This window comes from Heterocephalus glaber, unplaced genomic scaffold (genome assembly GCF_053883595.1).
Source record: "Heterocephalus glaber isolate CG9 unplaced genomic scaffold, H.glaber_assembly_v1.0 deba00001538, whole genome shotgun sequence".
Classification (NCBI taxonomy): domain Eukaryota; kingdom Metazoa; phylum Chordata; class Mammalia; order Rodentia; family Bathyergidae; genus Heterocephalus; species Heterocephalus glaber.
The window spans coordinates 38485707-38502568 of record NW_028258333.1 but is presented as its reverse complement, the minus strand read 5'-3'; the positions used below and the strand labels follow the sequence as shown (position 1 = coordinate 38502568).

The 16862-nt window shown below is 36.9% G+C and overlaps 3 protein-coding genes across 10 annotated transcripts in view; 2 read left to right on the top strand and 1 right to left on the bottom strand.

The window, feature by feature from the left end:
- The window catches only part of Mier3 (MIER family member 3), a 32577-nt gene extending 28623 nt beyond the window's left edge, over positions 1-3954 (top strand). For all 7 annotated transcript variants that reach the window (XM_004848504.4, XM_004848503.4, XM_087189413.1 and 4 more), the window contains one exon: positions 21-3954. In XM_004848504.4, the coding sequence (XP_004848561.1) occupies positions 21-478 (458 nt within the window). In that variant the 3' untranslated portion in view covers positions 479-3954. The remainder of the gene's footprint in view (positions 1-20) is intronic.
- Positions 3955-5775: 1821 nt separating this feature from the next.
- Setd9 (SET domain containing 9) lies at positions 5776-16709 on the bottom strand. Of its 2 annotated transcripts, XM_004848508.3 has the most exons (6): positions 16482-16709; positions 13493-13860; positions 11912-12035; positions 11445-11560; positions 10498-10603; positions 5776-6270 (listed from the first exon to the last, which is right to left on the bottom strand). In XM_004848508.3, the coding sequence occupies exons 1-6, from the start codon at positions 16577-16579 to the stop codon at positions 6183-6185; spliced, it is 900 nt and encodes a 299-aa protein (XP_004848565.1). In that variant the 5' UTR covers positions 16580-16709; the 3' UTR covers positions 5776-6182. The 2 variants fall into 2 exon arrangements, with proteins under 2 accessions (XP_004848565.1, XP_004848566.1); XM_004848509.3 differs by lacking the exon at positions 10498-10603.
- LOC101719834 (non-histone chromosomal protein HMG-17) lies at positions 13973-15004 on the top strand. Its single transcript, XM_004848507.3, is given in 1 exon segment — positions 13973-15004. A coding segment is annotated over 1 exon segment (273 nt). The 5' UTR covers positions 13973-14067; the 3' UTR covers positions 14341-15004.
- Positions 16710-16862: the final 153 nt, after the last annotated feature.

The following is a 16862-nucleotide window of genomic DNA, read 5'->3' as shown; positions in this document are numbered from 1 at the left end:
CATTTTCTGTTTCTTTTTAGCTTTGACCAACAGTGTAGCAACCGTCTGCAACCCTACTGATGTGAATTGTTTGGATGACAGCTTTCCTCCACTAGGCAGCGCACCCCGTGGACAAGTTAATCATGTGCCTGTTGTAACGGAAGAATTACTCACCCTGCCCAGCAATGGGGAAAATGATTGCTTTAACTTATTTGAGACTGGATTTTATCACTCAGAGCTAAATCCTATGAATATGTGCAGTGAAGAATCAGAAAGACCAGCAAAGAGATTGAAAATGGGCATTGCTGTCCCTGAATCCTTTATGAATGAAGTTTCTGTAAATAATTTGGGTGTGGACTTTGAAAATCACACACATCATATCACCAGTGCCAAAATGGCCGTCTCTGTGGCTGACTTTGGCAGTCTGTCTGCCAACGAGACTAATGGTTTCATCAGTGCCCATACTCTGCATCAGCATGCTGCCCTTCACTCCGAGTGACATGAGGAGCCTGAGACAGTGGGTGTGCAGTACAAGTAAACTTGAGGGGAGCTATCAGGTTTGCATAGTCTTTCACTGGAAGTTTGAACCTTTCTCACTATGACATCAGTGATGTCTGTATGTATAGAACTATATCTTGATTTATCAAGAGTATTTTCATTTTTCAATCCATAAATGTGGAAATGAACTATGATCAGCAGAGTTGGGAACTAAGATTGAACTCTGGTGCAGCTTTAAGCTCTGCTTCTCTTCCTCATTCCCTAGTACCTCTTCCCCATTCCCTTCTTTTTTCTATTATTTTTGTTCCCATGGTCTTCATACCCAATTTTAAAACCTGTAGACAGAGGCCACCAGCTCAAAACCAGCACAGATGTTCTGAACTGAATGGTGTGGCTTCTTTTCATGTAAATTCCTTTTGCCAAAATGGATGCAGTGGAATAACAATGTTTACAGGTACCAATCCCAGTCCCTGCTCAATGTAGCATTTTTTGGGTTTTGATTTCTTTATTAATAAAAGCAGGAGTAAGCTTTCTTTAAACTGCACAAACATGCAAGGACTTTTTTTAAATGGAAACTTCTCTCATGTTATTCACCTAGAGCACTTCAGTTTACAAAACAGCAAGTCCATCTTCATGGAAGCCAGCGCAAGGAACTGTATGCAAATTATGAAGACTTTTGCTTGGATCCTGTTTCAAAATTTTAGACCAGGGCTACCTTACACAGAATTGATAATTTACTGCCAGGATATTTCTGTGTAATCTCATTTATTGGCTAAAAAAATTGGTATTTTGAAGATGTGATATTCATTTGGGGTTTTGTCCATTATTATCAAATTGTAATCTTAAAAATCATAATGGTCAGTGATAGTTTAGTTTATCCTGAGGCAGTTGACTTGCTGAGGCACTGTCTACAAAGCCTAGGATGTTACCACTCAATCGTTTACATTTTGGGACACCTCTTAAGTTTGTAGCACTGCAGTTCAAAGTGTTAATATTTAGAGGAACTTCTAGATTTTATGCATAATGCAGTAGAACCTTGAAGTATATTTAAGCTATTTTGTTTAGCTTGAAAAATGTGAGTTCCTATCTGAAATAGAATGGTACGTTACCACTTTCAAGTTTTAAAAAGTGATAGACATTCAGATGCATCTCAGACTTTAGTTTTTTTATTTCAAACATTGTGAATGAGAAGCCATCGTCATAAACTTTGGTCATTTTTGCCCTAAGGACATGCATCTTTAAGTTATAAGGTGAATCAAAACAGTATGTAATACAGTATTAGGAAATAAGCTTTGCTTTTATAGTACAGTTAAAACAATTATTTTTTGCACCGTCTTAATTAAAAGTTTTGATTTTTACTAGTTGTATTGCTTTGCAAAAAACTTAAATGTTTGGCTGCATTGCTAATATATGTAAGTTGCTTCAAGGTTGTGCTGATGAGTAGATAGGCTGTAGTGGTCTTAGTGATTGAAAGGGAGGGTATTTATTATACAAACTGTGAACTGCAATGACATCCTTAGTTTTGGATGATATGTATTCTTGTTTTTCTTTGCAGCATTTTAATGAAGATTGCTTTGAAGTGTTTACGCAGTAGCACATTTACTATAAAATTTAGTTTAGCACAGTGGACAAAAGTAGTTAAATTAATAACTTAAAATCAGTCTCTAATTTATACAACTAAAGTCTAGCATTCCTGTATGCACACAGTATATATGGGTAGCCTGGGCTCTTTGTTGCTTTCTGATATTTTTATCCACGTTGTCAGCTTCTTATTGCTGTGTTGTGCTAAACTTTGACCCTTTTATCTTTCGTTAAAAATCAGTACACTTTTTATAATTTAGTAAGATACTGGCCATAAGCTTCCATTTTTAAAACTTTAATTTTCACTCCAGGTTTACAGTGGCTGGTCTGTATAAATAATTTACTCAAAGATGACTGAATGCTAATACCAGTTGCACTTAAATAAACATGCCCATTCTCATTAGCTGATGCAGTAATATATTCAGTTTATCTATGCATTGCTGGGATCTTGATATAAGATGGAAACAGTGTTTCTTGTCTAAAGTTTTGATTATCAGCAAGTTGAATGGACACTTTAGTTATTTAAATAATTTTTGACCAAAATCCAGAAAATGATATGAGAGAAAAATAAATTCCAGCTAGTGTAATAGATTTTTAATGCCGATATCTGATTTTAGCCTCTTAGAGAGGGCTAACTAGCTGGTAACGTTTACTTTTAATTCCTTGTTAAAATGAGGCAATAATTTGCAAGATTTTTGTATATATGTGTAAATCCTTCATATCTTTTTAGACCTAATTCAATATTTTCTGACTACTTCTGCCATGTATAATACCATTTTTGTGCATGCTTAATGTGACATTCATAAATTGTACCACTATGACTTTATCCATGTAAAATAGCTATTTATTGAATTTTCTTTTAAAAGCTGGATTTACTGGGTTTTTTCTTTCCGTTTAAACATTTTAACAGAATTTATTACTGTTTATTAAAAGAATTGCATTTGGAAATATGAAAATATCTGATTTGGAATCATATGAAGAAAACAATGCCTTTATTATTAAGTATTAAGCACAATTCTTATAACAAACTGTGATAAATTCTTTTTTTTTTCCTTGGCCGCATTATTTTCATATGAACAAACCAAAAATTCATGGTGAGAAACTGCAGTGTTGGCTGATAAATCTTTTATGTACAGGGAATTTGAAGAGGACAGTGGATTCATTTAGAAGTGTAACTGGTGCTGTGATTATAGCAATACTTTTGTTAGTCATATTTCATCTTTTTCCTGCTAGCTTTTTAAATGTTTAGTTTTCCTCTTGTCATGGTCAACTGCTGAATTTACTTGAAGGATGTAGAATACTGTTTTTTAAAAAACTAAAGTCTGTACAATTAGGTCAAAGAATTGTGCAATCATTTCCTTTTAATTTTTTAAATTGAGGGGCATAAATATTGAAGAACATTGATCTAATAGAGCATAGTGATACTATTTAATTTAACCAAAGTCTGTAGTAAATATTTCAACTCTGAATGTAAATTAACAAATAAACCTGACCACCAAGGAGATTGTTTGCCCAGAGTTTCAAAGCACATTGTCTACAAATGGAAATTGAAGTAATTTATAAAAATATTGACACTACTATGTTTTTTAAAAGTTCCTAATTTTTTCACTAAAAGGAGGAACCTATTAGTTTTATTGTTAAATATGGTAGATATTAATATTCCTCTTAGATGACCAGTGATTCCAGTTGTCCCAGTTTGAAATAAGTACCCTGTGAGTATGAAATAAATTAGTGACAATCAGAACAAGTTTTAGTATCCGGTATTCAAGAGGAAGTTGCTTGTTGCATTGATTTTAATATTTGTACATAAACACTGATTTTTTTGAGCATTATTTTGTATTTGTTGTATTTTAATACCTGGTGTACAGTTCCAGAAATAAAAATCTGGAAATCTTTTTTTTCTTGATTTGTGTGAATATTTGCCAAAACATGAACAAATCTTAAGCTATACCAAATGAGTAGATTTTGTATCAGTTTAAATTCATTTTAGATGTAGTAATATGTGATAGGTAAGTAATAAAGTTCATTGGTTTGCTTAAATCATCTATAATAGTTTCCCATCTGTAATAAAATTCTAACCATCCCAAAGTGATGATTCTGGTTTAGTTCAAGAAACATTTACTGAATGTCTGCTATGTCTCAAACACTGTTCTAGGCAGATGTCTTTTAGGAAGACATAGTAGGTATCTGAAATTAGATACTATGATTTGACAGATGATAGTGTTTATGGTTAGCTATCATGTACTATTAATACATTTATCAACTGTAGTCATCTTTTTTTCAAACTAGAAATCTTAGCTTTATCACACTTTTGTCCCCATGTTTTATTTGCTCTTTCTAGAGCTTTCTGTGGTTCCATTTTTAACTTACAGTTATCAGTCTGCACATATATCCAGATTTTGTAAAATGCCAAGAAAGGGACAAAAATGAAAGTAAAAACCTCATCTCTTCTGCCTTGGTTATCTGGAACCACATCCCTTCATTCTCAGCAAAGGGCCTTACTGTGAGGGATCTGGGATGGCCACATGCACAAAAGCACAAGGAATTTGAATACAGCCAAAATGCTGTCAAATGCCATTGTGAGAACTAACAGTACTTTAGGCTTTAGGGGAAAGAAGCTCAGTGGAGGCAGAATAGTTTCCAGTGACTTCATTGACATCATTGCCAAAATGACTTCCTATTTGGGTTCCCTGTTTCCACTCTTGTAACTTATTAATTTTACATTTACTATAATGTAAATGTAAGCCTTCTGGTCATAATTGCTATAGAGAAAATTACAGAAGTAGACTGGGGAGTATTGAGGGAGTAGAGAGAGGTCTGTAAATTTTGATAGGATGGTAGGCATGCCTCAGAAGGTGACAGGGAAAGCTTTGTAGGTATCTGGGGAAGGGCTTCTGCAGGCAGAGAATGAGTTTCCTGAGGCAGGCATGCTGGGATGGAATGAGCAAGAGGGAGAGTAGAAGGTGAGGTCTGGGGCAATAGCTAGATCATGTATGTGAAGGACTTGAACATTGATTTCATGATAGGGTTCTGAGCAGGGGTGTGTCATATGACTAAAATAATCACTTGGGGGGCTATTCTGGAGGGGCAGGGGTGAAGCAGAGAAGCCAGTCAGGAAGCTGTTGACATGACAATAAACAAGGTAAAATAACAGCAGTAAAGGTGGTCAGAATCTGATTATGCTGTTTCCAGGATGATTTGCAGGACCCAATAAAACCCTTATCCATGTTTGGAACTGAGAGTTGGAGCAAGTCAGATAGACTGAGATGAAAGTAACTAAATACAACTCCAGGGCAGGTGTCAGAGCTTCAGCTGTTCGGGCTTGCTAATGCTTCACTTTTGGACTAAACTCATGTCTCTGTGCAGTCCAGGGCACATTCATTCTGCTAGCAAGTAGGGGCCACAGAGAAAGCTGGAAGGATGTGGGCAATGAGTGCCCTGTTCTCCAAAAATACCCTCAGAAAGTCACATTTTCAGTGCATGGAGAGGATAGGAGCATGTCTAATGAAAAGTCCACACAAAAACAGACATGGAGATTAGCTATTCCTTCCATCAACACTATCTTTTAATTGCATTCCTATACTAAAATAATCTCTCATATTCTTTTTTGGGGGGGGGGAGGAGGGATGTTCAGTGAGTAAAGAAAAGAGGATAATGACCTCATATTTTGCCCTTATCCAGATAGAACAATTTTTAAGTTATATATAAACACATCAATTTACTCATGACAACACTTACCTATTTTTTATTCTGTGAAATTAAAAGTTTTTACAGAAGTTTGTACACATCAACATTATAAGAATTGCTAGTGCTTGGCTAAAATTTTATAAATTAACACAGTGGTATACAAAATAAATTGAAATTACAGTGCAAATAGTTTTAATTTAATAAACTATCGTTTATTAAAAAACCAACTAAATTGTACTTGCAGTACAAATTTTGAAATTGTAATGAAGCAAGTCACTTTTTCCATGAAACTGGAACATAACTGTAATATCAATAAAACAATTCTTAGTTAAGATTCAAAATATTTTTTCTACAGGTGGAACTCAGAATGATCAACAAAAGAACATTTAGAGTTAATGTGGTCACTAAGTAGAAAACCCAATTTCTAATTCACTAAGTTAGCTGACAATTGTATAGTAGTTTGAAAAGAGCTCTTCTCCTTGCTTGATGTCCCTCAGTGCAACAAGAACAACACATCGAAGTGGGCTGAAAAAGAAAAATATGAAAAAGGTATAAACAAATACAAGCTCATATTTTTAATGTAACCAACATGGATTTTATAGTTGTAACTTTCTTTCCTCTTAGATTACTTACATTTCAGTATATATGTTCAATTTCCATGAGGAAATCGTTATCTTTCCTATACAGGTACAGTATTCTAGAGTCCATCTGTTCTTTGTCATTTAAATAGACTGAACACATAATGGACTTAACAAATTGATCAGTGAGTATAAATAAGACACAAATAAAAAGCTGAATTAATGAAAATGATGAGTTTAGTAAAGAATTAGCATCCATGAAAGGGTACCAAACAGAAATCCAGGAGTTAGAAATTCTCTTGAAAGTACGGGCAGCAGAAGTGACTTGTGTGAAGAGAACATGTCAGAACTAAAGGATAGGACTAATGCAGGTAACCATTTACCTAAAGATATCTTAAGAGATGGGGATTTAGCTCAGTGGCACCATGCCTCCTTGCAAGCGCAAGGTCCTGAGTTCAGTCCCTGGTAACAAAATAAATAAATAAAGAAATCATAAAAAACTAAGAGGTCACGGAAAATGATACAATTGCTAGATGACCCAAAGAAGACTAATTTAAGAGTAAATGGAATTAGAGAAAAATTAGAAGATGGCATGAATGGCATAAAAAAATCTATGTATAGAATCATGGCAGAAAACCTTCCAATATGGGGAAATAATTCAACATACCGGTAAGTGAGGCATATAGAACCCTGAATAGCCATGATCAGAAAAGAACCGTTCTATGACATATCACAGTAAAAATTCCAGAAGTCCAACACAGGACAGAACTTTGAAAGCTGTTACAGAAAAACAACAAATCACCCATGAAGGTAAACCTACTAGAATTACTGCAAATTTCCTAAAACAAACTTTAAATGCCCAAAGAGCTTGGAGAGAAATTCTTCAAACCCTAAAAGAAACAACTTTCAACCCAGACTAATAGATCTTGAAAAAAATTTTGCACCACTGATGGAAACATTAGGACCTTCCACAACAAGAAGCACCTTAGAGCATCTTAAGTATCTTAAATTCACCATAACCAAACGAGTACTACAACAAATACTTCAAGATATCCTAGACAGAGACAATGAAGACATGAATTCAAAGAACCTTTGGAATGAATATAGCCAGAAGAGTGAGCAGTCAAGCAAAAGGAAAAAATCAAGGAATTAGCAAAAGAAAAACAACAAAATGATAGGAATCAGTAAATACTTTTCAATGTAAATGGACTCAATTCAGCATGCAAAAGACACAGAAAGGCAGACTGGATTAAAAAAACAAAACTTGCCAGGCATGTCAGTACATGCCTGTAATTGCAGTACTTGGGAGGCTGAGGCAGGAAGATGGCCATGAGTTGATGGTCAGGCTGACCTACATAGTTCAAGGCCAGCCTGCAGTGCATAGTGAGATCCTGTCTCCAAAAAAAAAATCCCAAGCTAAACGAAACCAAACAAAACACCCCAATGATATGCTGCCTACAAGAAACATATTTAGGGCTAGGGATTTAGCTCAGTGGTTCCACCACCTGCCTCACAAGGGCAAGATCTCGAGTTCGATCCCCAGTACCAAAAAAAAAGAAAACAAATATTTAATATTTTAAGAAGTCCATAGATTAAAAATCAAAAATGGAAAACAATTGCTCATGCAACAAGAGCCCAAAAGCAAGCAAGAGGAGCTATCCTAATTTCAGACAAAGTGGACTTCAAGCCAAAACTATCAGAAGAGACAAAGAGGGTCACTACAAACAGGTAAAGGGAATAATTCAACAGGAAGAGATAACAATTATAAATATCTAAACACCAAATACCAGAGCACCCAACTCCATAAAACAAATACTACTGGACATGAAAGATCAGATAAAAACATAATTATAGTGGGGGACCTCAATTCCTCACCTTCACAAATAGATCAACTAGACAAAAAAAAATCAAAGAAATATCAGAGTTGCACCACACCTTTGAACAAATGGACTTAATAGATATCTCAAGAGTATTCAACTCAACAACAAAGGACACACATTCTTCTCAGCTGTACACAGTACTCTGTTCACAACAGACTCCATACTAGGCCATAAAGCTTGCTTAAATAAACACAATAAAATGGAAGTCTCCCCATGTGTATTATCATTTCACAGTACAATGAAACTATAAATTAATGGCAAGATAAACTACAGAAATTATGTAAACACATGGAGGGTAAATAATATACTCTTGAATAATCAATGGGTCACAAAAGAAATGAAAGAAGTCAAACATTTCGTAGAACCAAATAATAATGCCAATACAATATATGAGAAGCTATGAAACACAGCAAAAGCAGTTCTAAGAGGGAAGTGTATTGTTGTGAATGCCCATATCAGAAAAACAAAGCAATCTCAAATAACCTAATGATGCACCTCAAGGCTTTAGAAAAGGAAGAACAATCCAAATCCAAAACTAGTACAAGGAAGAATATTATAAAGACCAGAGAGGAAATTAATGAAATTGAGACTAAAGAAACAATACAAAGAATTAATGATCTGAAGAGATGCTTCTTCAAAAGATAAACAAAATAGGGGGCCGGGGATTTAGCTCAGTGGTGCCACCGCCTGTCTCGCAAGTGCAAGGTCCTGAGTTTGATTGCTGGTACAAAAAAAAAAAAAAGATAAAATAGACAAACTCTTAGCCAAACTTACCAAAAGAAGGAAAGATAAAGCCTACATCAATACAATTACAAATGAAAAAGTCAAAATCACAGTGAACATTCCAAAATCCAGAGCATTACAGTAACTATTTCAAAATAAATTGGAGCTACTAGAAGAAATGGGCAAATTTCTAGAGTCATATAAATTACCAAACTGAACCAAGAAGATACAAAAATACTGAATGGTCCAGTAATAAGCAATGAAATTAGTAGCAGTAATAAAAGACCTACCAACTAAGAATAGCCCAGGAACCAATGGATTCACTGCTGAATCCTACAAAAGAGGGGAGATCTAATGGCAATACTCCTCAAATTCTTCAATGGAATTGGAAAGGAAGGAGCACTGCCAAACTCATTCCTGGAAGCTAGCATTACCCTGATAACAAAACCAGACAAAGAATGAACAACAACAAAAAAAGAAAACTGAAGGTCAATTTCTTTAATAAACATAAATGCAAAGATCCTCAACAAGATAGAGGCAAACAAAACACAACAAATCATTGAAAAGATCATACATTATGAACAAGTAGGCCTCATCCTCAGGATGCACACATTGTTCAATATATGCAAATTAATGTGATATATCACAAACAGAAGGAAGGACAAAAACCACATGATCATCTCAATAGACACAGAAAAAGCCTTTGACAAAATCCAACAGCCATTTATGATTAAAAAAACTGAAAAGGACTTTATGTCAAACTGACAAAATCTATTTGACAAGTCTACTGCTGATACGATACTAAATTTCCCTAAAATAACAAATAAGACAATGTTATCCACCATTCCTGTTCAATACAGTACTTGCAACTTTAGCCAGAGTTATCAGGCAAGAGAAAGAAATAAGAATATATAGTGGAAAGGAAGAAGTCAAACTATCTTTATTTGCAGATGACAAGATCTTATATTTAGAAGACCCCAAAAAATTCCACCAAAAGAGCCCTAGAAGAAGCAAATTCAGCAAAAAAGCAGGATACACACAAAATCAATATTATTCCTGCACACCAATAATGAACACACCGAGAAGGAAATCAAGAAAACAATACCATTCACAATAGCTTCAAAAAAATTAAATACTTAGGTATCAATTTAACCAAGGAAGTGAAAGACCTCTAACAACAAAACTATAGTACTCTGAAAAACAGGACTGAAGAGGACATCAGGAAATGAAAAGCCATCCTTATTCCTAGAACCAATATTGTCAAAACCAGTATTGTCAAAATGGCCATAAAGTGTCATATAGACTTGATGTAATTCCAATCAAATTATCAATAGCGTTCTTCACAAAAATGGAGAAAACAATCCTAAAATTCATATAGAACCACAAGAAACCAAGAATAGCAAAAGTAATCCTTGGCAACAGGAACAAAGCAAGATACATCACAATTCTGGATCTCAAGCTTTATTACAAAGCTACAGTGATAAAAACCTATATAGTTTTTTCTTAGAAATTTTATATGTTTAAGTACAGCATAAGATAGAAGATACAAAATGTTCTTTCAGAAAACTAACCTTTGTTTGTCATAGCTGTAGGCAATGTTTGGAAGATACTGCTTCAATTCTATAGGGAAAACTGCAGGCACCTCAAATTCCTGATAACAAACATTAGCTGGCCTGTCTAGGAACAAGTACACACTTTTCAGAAAGAGAGCCATGACAAAAGGTCATGGAAAACAGTATTGAATTCTAACACTTGATGTATGTTTTCCTAAATTAAATTTCTAAATTGAACATTCTCAAATAAATAATTAGTATTATATTTCAGACACTATTAGATTTTTATATATCTATAACCATACCTATCTCTATGATAAACTATAAATAATAAAATAACATCCAAAGAGTAAATTAAAAAGTATGTGTTTACATATACTTTACATATACCTATATAATAAACATATATGTGTTTTATTGTTTACTTCTTAAATATCAGGCAATAGAAATTCAGAATGGTTAACACTTAAATAAAAGACTCAGGGTTTTAAGAGTTCACAGCTCCCTAACAAGTTCATATCTCCCTAACACAGTTAGCCTACATGCTAAATGTAGTCAGATGATCAAACTTTTACCTACAGAAAAATCAAGTCTCAAAAAAGGTAAGTGAATCACAAATAGCAACAGAAAGGCTGCATTAGTCTAGTGATTAACCTAGGATAAGACTGTTTCAAGACATTGATAAAATAATCATTACTAAAAATGCTAAAATAATAATGATCAAAGGGTATTTATTATCAAGTTCATATTCATTACAAATTCAGAACAAAATAATAAAGATTTCAAAGGATATATATTATTATTTTCTCAAATTCTCTTTTTGATATAGTCCCTGGAAAAGTTACAGTTGGTTAAGGTCTTTGAATAGCTGAGATGTTACTCAACTGGCTTTGGTACTCGGTCATATGGCAAAGGAGAATTATCCATTATTTACCTCATCTCAGATCTCTACATTGCCAACTTACCATTTGAACAATTGTTGACATACTGTCCTACAGCCAGTGGATTACAAATTTCTGATGTTAGCCATGTACTATCACTCATTTTTAAAGGGCCAATCCTATCTCTTCCACTGCATGATCTGAAACAGGTAAAAGTATTAGTTAAGGGACTGTTTTATATCTTAAAATAGAATTTTTATAAAAACTATAACTAAACAAGTATGATTTTGTTTTAAAAATTTTTGTGTAATCAATCAGATAACTCAGTTGTCACGTAGCAGCCACCTAACAGAATTTTAAAATTAAAGTTCAAATGCTATAGACTATAATCACATGGGAAGTGTGATTCTTTTTTTTTTTTTTTTGGTTCCAGGGGTCGAACTCAGGTCCTTGCGCTTACAGGGCAGGCGGTGGAACCACTGAGCTAAATCCCTGGCTGGGAAGTATGATTCTATAGCCTGTAACTAAATTTGGATACAGGCATCACTTACCTGTACACAGCTTTTGATATTCCTTTGTCATTTCCATCAATGAGTACTCCATCCAGGCATCTAAAAATAAATGGGTTTCCAATGGATTGGAAAAAGATTGGCTCATACTTCTGATATATTGTACCTATTACACAGCAAAACAAAGACATATTATAGCACATGTAAAAATTTTAAAAATCCAACCCTAGGGTGGTGGTGCATATCTGTAATCCCAGCACTCTACAAGGCTGAAGCAGAAAGACCTAAATTTGAGCCCAGCCAGAGAAACTTACTGAGTGAGCCCCCATCTCAAAAATTTAAAAAAAATTTTTTTTTAAAAGCTGGGGATATACCTCAGCATGAAAGGTTTCAGTTCAATCCTCAGTGCTGATAAAACAAATCCAAATAAAGATCTTTCTTTGGAACATAAACACATAATGGAAGAATATGTTTTAATTCCTCCATCCCTTTTTAAACATTTTACGTCCAATCCAGAAATTCTCTTAGGTTACTTTCCCCCTTTAAAGAATCTGTGCCCAGTAGTAGATGAAACACAGAACCAACTATCCACACAGAAGAAAATATGCTTATTTTGCTTTATAATAATATGAACATCATATTTTAAGTTCAGTTTTATAACATACTTTGTTTTAAATTGAGTGTGATATGACATCAATGAAGAGTCTTTTACAAAATGCATTTTGTTAATAAATAATGCAGGCACATCTGGGAATAGTCTGACATTCAGGCCATTTCTTCTTTTACTCACAGATTAAGAAATGAGAAAATTAATATTACAAGGCGCTTCCTATTTGCCTGCCATGTTAACCTATTTATTGAATTTATTTTAGTATTAATTTGTTTGTTGGCTTGTTTTACCGAATCTTCACAGAGTTAGGTTAGCAGTACAGAAGTTTTACAGTTGTTTAGGGACATAAAATAACAACGATTTTTTTTTTAAGTATATGTCTATCTAACACAAACATTCACACAAAGACACACACACACACTTTCCACTATACCAGATAACATTAGTATAACAAATAACATACATATTCTAATGAACATTTTAGTCAATGATCTTTGGCAAAGAAGTTGCTTTAAGTTCCATGGGCAGAAAAAGCAGGAAAGTCTTCATTCGTTTATTTATGGGTTTAAACTCTTTCGTGTTCTTATTCACACTTTTTTTTTGTGGGGGGGTACCGGGGATCGAACTCAAGACCTTTCGCTTGCAAAGCAGGTGCCAGAACCACTGAGCTAAATCCCAGCCTTATTCACATCTTTTAACTCTTTAGTCATCAACTAAACCAAACTGACTTGTTCCCTAATGCTTTTTAAGTAACTTATTAAAGGGGGCATTTGTGTTCAAAATTGAAACAGTGACTCAAAAAAAAATTTCCGTAAAAGAAAAATGCATTTATCCCAACAAATACACCAGGATACTTTCTAACACACAACATAATTTATAAACATTTAATTCACAAGTTATAATATTTTTAAAAGCTATAGAAACCTAGGTTTCCAGTTCAATTCTTTAAGGATTACAGGTCTAGGTATTATCAGTATACAAGAAACTCTTGTCAGTACTAATTGAGTTGTTACCAGGATAAATAGATACAACTGCGCCTTTCGGTACCAATCCTTTAGTAACGAAGACACCTCTTCCTGCAGAAATCAATGAACTAGTTGCTCGGGCAACACTGAAACCCAATGTTTTATAAAGAATTTCTTCTGGCTTAAAAATATTTTGCTGCTGATGTCTGTTGTCAACCAGATTCACCCTTTGATGCTGAAGTGTCAGTAGGTCTTGATATTTTGACTTAACAGGTTCTGGAAGCATAGTCAAGATATCTGATTGTTTATTGAGATCATTTAAGAATAAAGCCTGGAAAACTTTCAGTAATGTTCCTAGGACATCTTCATCTGGAGTAACTTTGTCTTTGGATTCCTCTGGAACATACCGAAGGGTCCTGCAAATGGGAAAAGTTTCCATTCACTACACTTCAACTGATAAAAGCCACACTGTCTTGATCCTTTGAGTTACTGTCTTTAATAAACTGTAAGATTATTCTTGAGTGGAGCAGTGTGAGGAAGAGGCAAGAACGACCCCGGACCGACCAAAGCCGCGCGCCGCTGCATCTCACGTCCAGCGCCTGCGTCCCGCTGCCGTCGCCACCATGCCCAAGAGAAAGGCTGAAGGGGATGCTAAAGGTGATAAAGCCAAGGTGAAGGACGAACCACAGAGAAGATCCGTAAGGTTGTCTGCTAAACCAGCTCCTCCAAAGCCAAAGCCCAAGCCTAAAAAGGCCCCTGCAAAGAAGGGAGAGAAGGTACCCAAAGGGAAAAAGGGAAAAGCTGATGCCGGCAAGGATGGGAATAACCCTGCAGAAAATGGAGATGCCAAAACAGACTAGGCACAAAAAGCTGAAGGTGCTGGAGATGCCAAGTGAAGTGTGTGCATTTTTGATAACTGTGTACTTCTGGTGACTGTACAGTTTGAAATACTATTTTTTTATCAAGTTTTATAAAAATGCAGAATTTTGTTTTACTTTTTTTTTAAGCTATGTTGTTAGCACACAGAACATTTCATTGTTGTTTTTTGGGGAAGGAGCATATGTCACTAGTACAGTGTCTCCAAAGCTGGATTGATGTGGAGAAAGCACCTTTCCCTGCTAGTTTTGAGAGACTTCCTCTCGGCTCCCAGGAGGAGGGATTCCCTGATGTTGACACCTGTAGCCACCTTGGCACAAATGCCTTGTGCTACAGGAAAACTCCTAGTTCATTTTATGTCCTCCTTTCCTCTGCCATCAGCATAGACTTAACTCCCTTAAGCCCAGGGACCTACTGGGACCTGACTCCCAAAAATTGATGTTACCAGTGTGTCAAGCATTCTGGACTTGCCAGTGACGTTGAGATGCTGTCCCAAAAGAACAATGATTTCCTTTTCTAGATTGTGGATCTTCAGACTGATAATTCTGCCATTTTCATTTCATTTTCTGAAAGTCAGGGTCAGCTCATGAAAAGTTGTTAAACAACATGCTAAATGTGAAGTGTCAACCCTCACTCTAAACTTTCCCTACTCAGAGCATCAAATGAAGACTTCATTGGATTTTATAGTGGTTTTCTGATTTTTTGGTAGTCCATCCAAGAAGGGAGTTTGAAAGTTGTATACTGTTAACGATGTGCTCATGTCCTGCCTGAAATACCATGATTGTTTATGAAAAGTATCTTTAATAAAGCTGGATACAGTCTGGCTTGGAAAAAAAAAAGATTATTCTTGAGTGTTTCTAGGGTATAAAACTAGGAAATTCCTTAAAGAATAGTTTGAGGTAGCTCTAGGTACCTAGCTTCCAACAATGCCCACACAAGTAGCCAATTTATGAAAGGCTCTTTCTATACCACATGCTGTCAGCTACTTACATACTTTACCCCTTTTCCGCAATGAAACTGAGCCTTGGCGATGTTAGGAAACTTACTCAACGTCCTAAAGCCGCCAAGTGGCAGAATTAAAATCGTAGCTCAGATCTTCGCCTCACTACACTCAACAGCTTCTTGAATGTCATTACCTAATGAGAACCCTCACACTGTAACTGCTTTTTGCATAGGCTTGTATTTTCAAAGACAAATTTAACATTCTATCCTTTGTCACAATCTCTCCCAGATGTACTTTTTAAATGACTTTTATTTCCATAACTATAGTATTTTTTGTAATTGTATTTTTACTTCTGAACAAAAACGAAGCAATTCCTGAACCTCTCACAATTCTATAGTAATGATGCATCTGAATTCGAGTTTCTGTAGTATGAAACTTAGTTTTTCAGAAACTGGCCTTCAGCGGAAACTAATCTACTTGGTGAGCACCGTGTTGACTTCTTGCAAATCACAAGCTTGGGGCCACTACATTGTCCGTCTCCAAGGCGACCCATTAAACTAGCAGGTCAGATCAGGAACCATAAACCTAACACTGACGTGCTTTCAGTTGCTTTTTGCACGTTTTTGTGTGTTAGCTACTCCAAGCTGTTATCCTCACAGCCCAGCTGGGTTTTCAACACGTAAATTACTTCTATGGAGCTGTGAAAATAAAGCTTAGCTTTTTTGAGGCGGTTCAAGCACCTAACTTTGCCTTGGCAGAGAAAAGGCCTGTGCTCACGCAGTTAAAATACTTCAGGTTTCGGGGGGGGGGTGTCCAAATACTGAGGCCCAGCCAATGCGGACCGGAGAGAAAACAGTCACCACCACCAGAGGAAAATCCCGGCTTGAGGGCCTCGAGGAGTGGCACTCTGGAAAGGAGGAAACAGGCCCCGCCCACCTAAGGCCACCACCGGCTTCCGACGCCAGCCCGCCAGACTCAGAGAGCCCGGGCCTGGCCCCGGCTCCGCCCACCGCAGGCTCCACCCACAATGGGCTCGCCCAGCTCAAACCCCGCTGCGGCTTCGGTCTCCGCCCTCCTCAGCCAGCTCCTCGGCCTCAGGTCCCGCCCTCCTTGGGCTCCCGCTTCAGGTCGCCGGAGGCTCCACCAGCCTCTGGCCGGCGACCGAAGCGGCGTCAGGGGCTGAGTGAAGGAAAGTATCTAGTCCGGGCGCCCTCTCACCTCGGGTTGTGGCTCAGGTTCAGCGCGATCCAGGGGACGAAGCGGTACTTGTAACGGCTCCAACGCCTCCACAGGCCCCGCAGCAGGCGGCCGGGCATGGCTGCCCAAGGCGTGACGAGGGCGGCGCGGGAGAGGCGGGCGCGGTCGCGGGCCCGCCCTGGCTGGGGAGGAGCGGGGCCGCGCTGTCCCTCCCTCCTCGGTCTCGCCCGGTAGTAGTTCCCCTTTACTGACTCCAGCTCGCTGAATCCGAGGCGCGCTGAGAGGAGCACCCTCGCTCCCCTTTCCTTTCTCCAGGACGCGAGCGACTTTGCGGACACGCGCAGGAGCCCTGCCTGTGCGCCACGGGTCCTCGGGACCTCCAGCCCCTGAGGGCCGCGCCAG

Bases quoted from the DNA above. Each gene is read 5' to 3' on its own strand.
- Setd9 (XM_004848508.3), bottom strand. From the start codon at position 16,579: ATGCCCGGCCGCCTGCTGCGGGGCCTGTGGAGGCGTTGGAGCCGTTAC. The intron at 12,036-13,492 runs GTAACAACTCAA...GCTGTGTAATAG, and splicing joins AGTTGTATCTATTTATCCTG to GTACAATATATCAGAAGTAT. The intron at 11,561-11,911 runs GTAAGTGATGCC...TACCTGTTTCAG, and splicing joins ATATCAAAAGCTGTGTACAG to ATCATGCAGTGGAAGAGATA.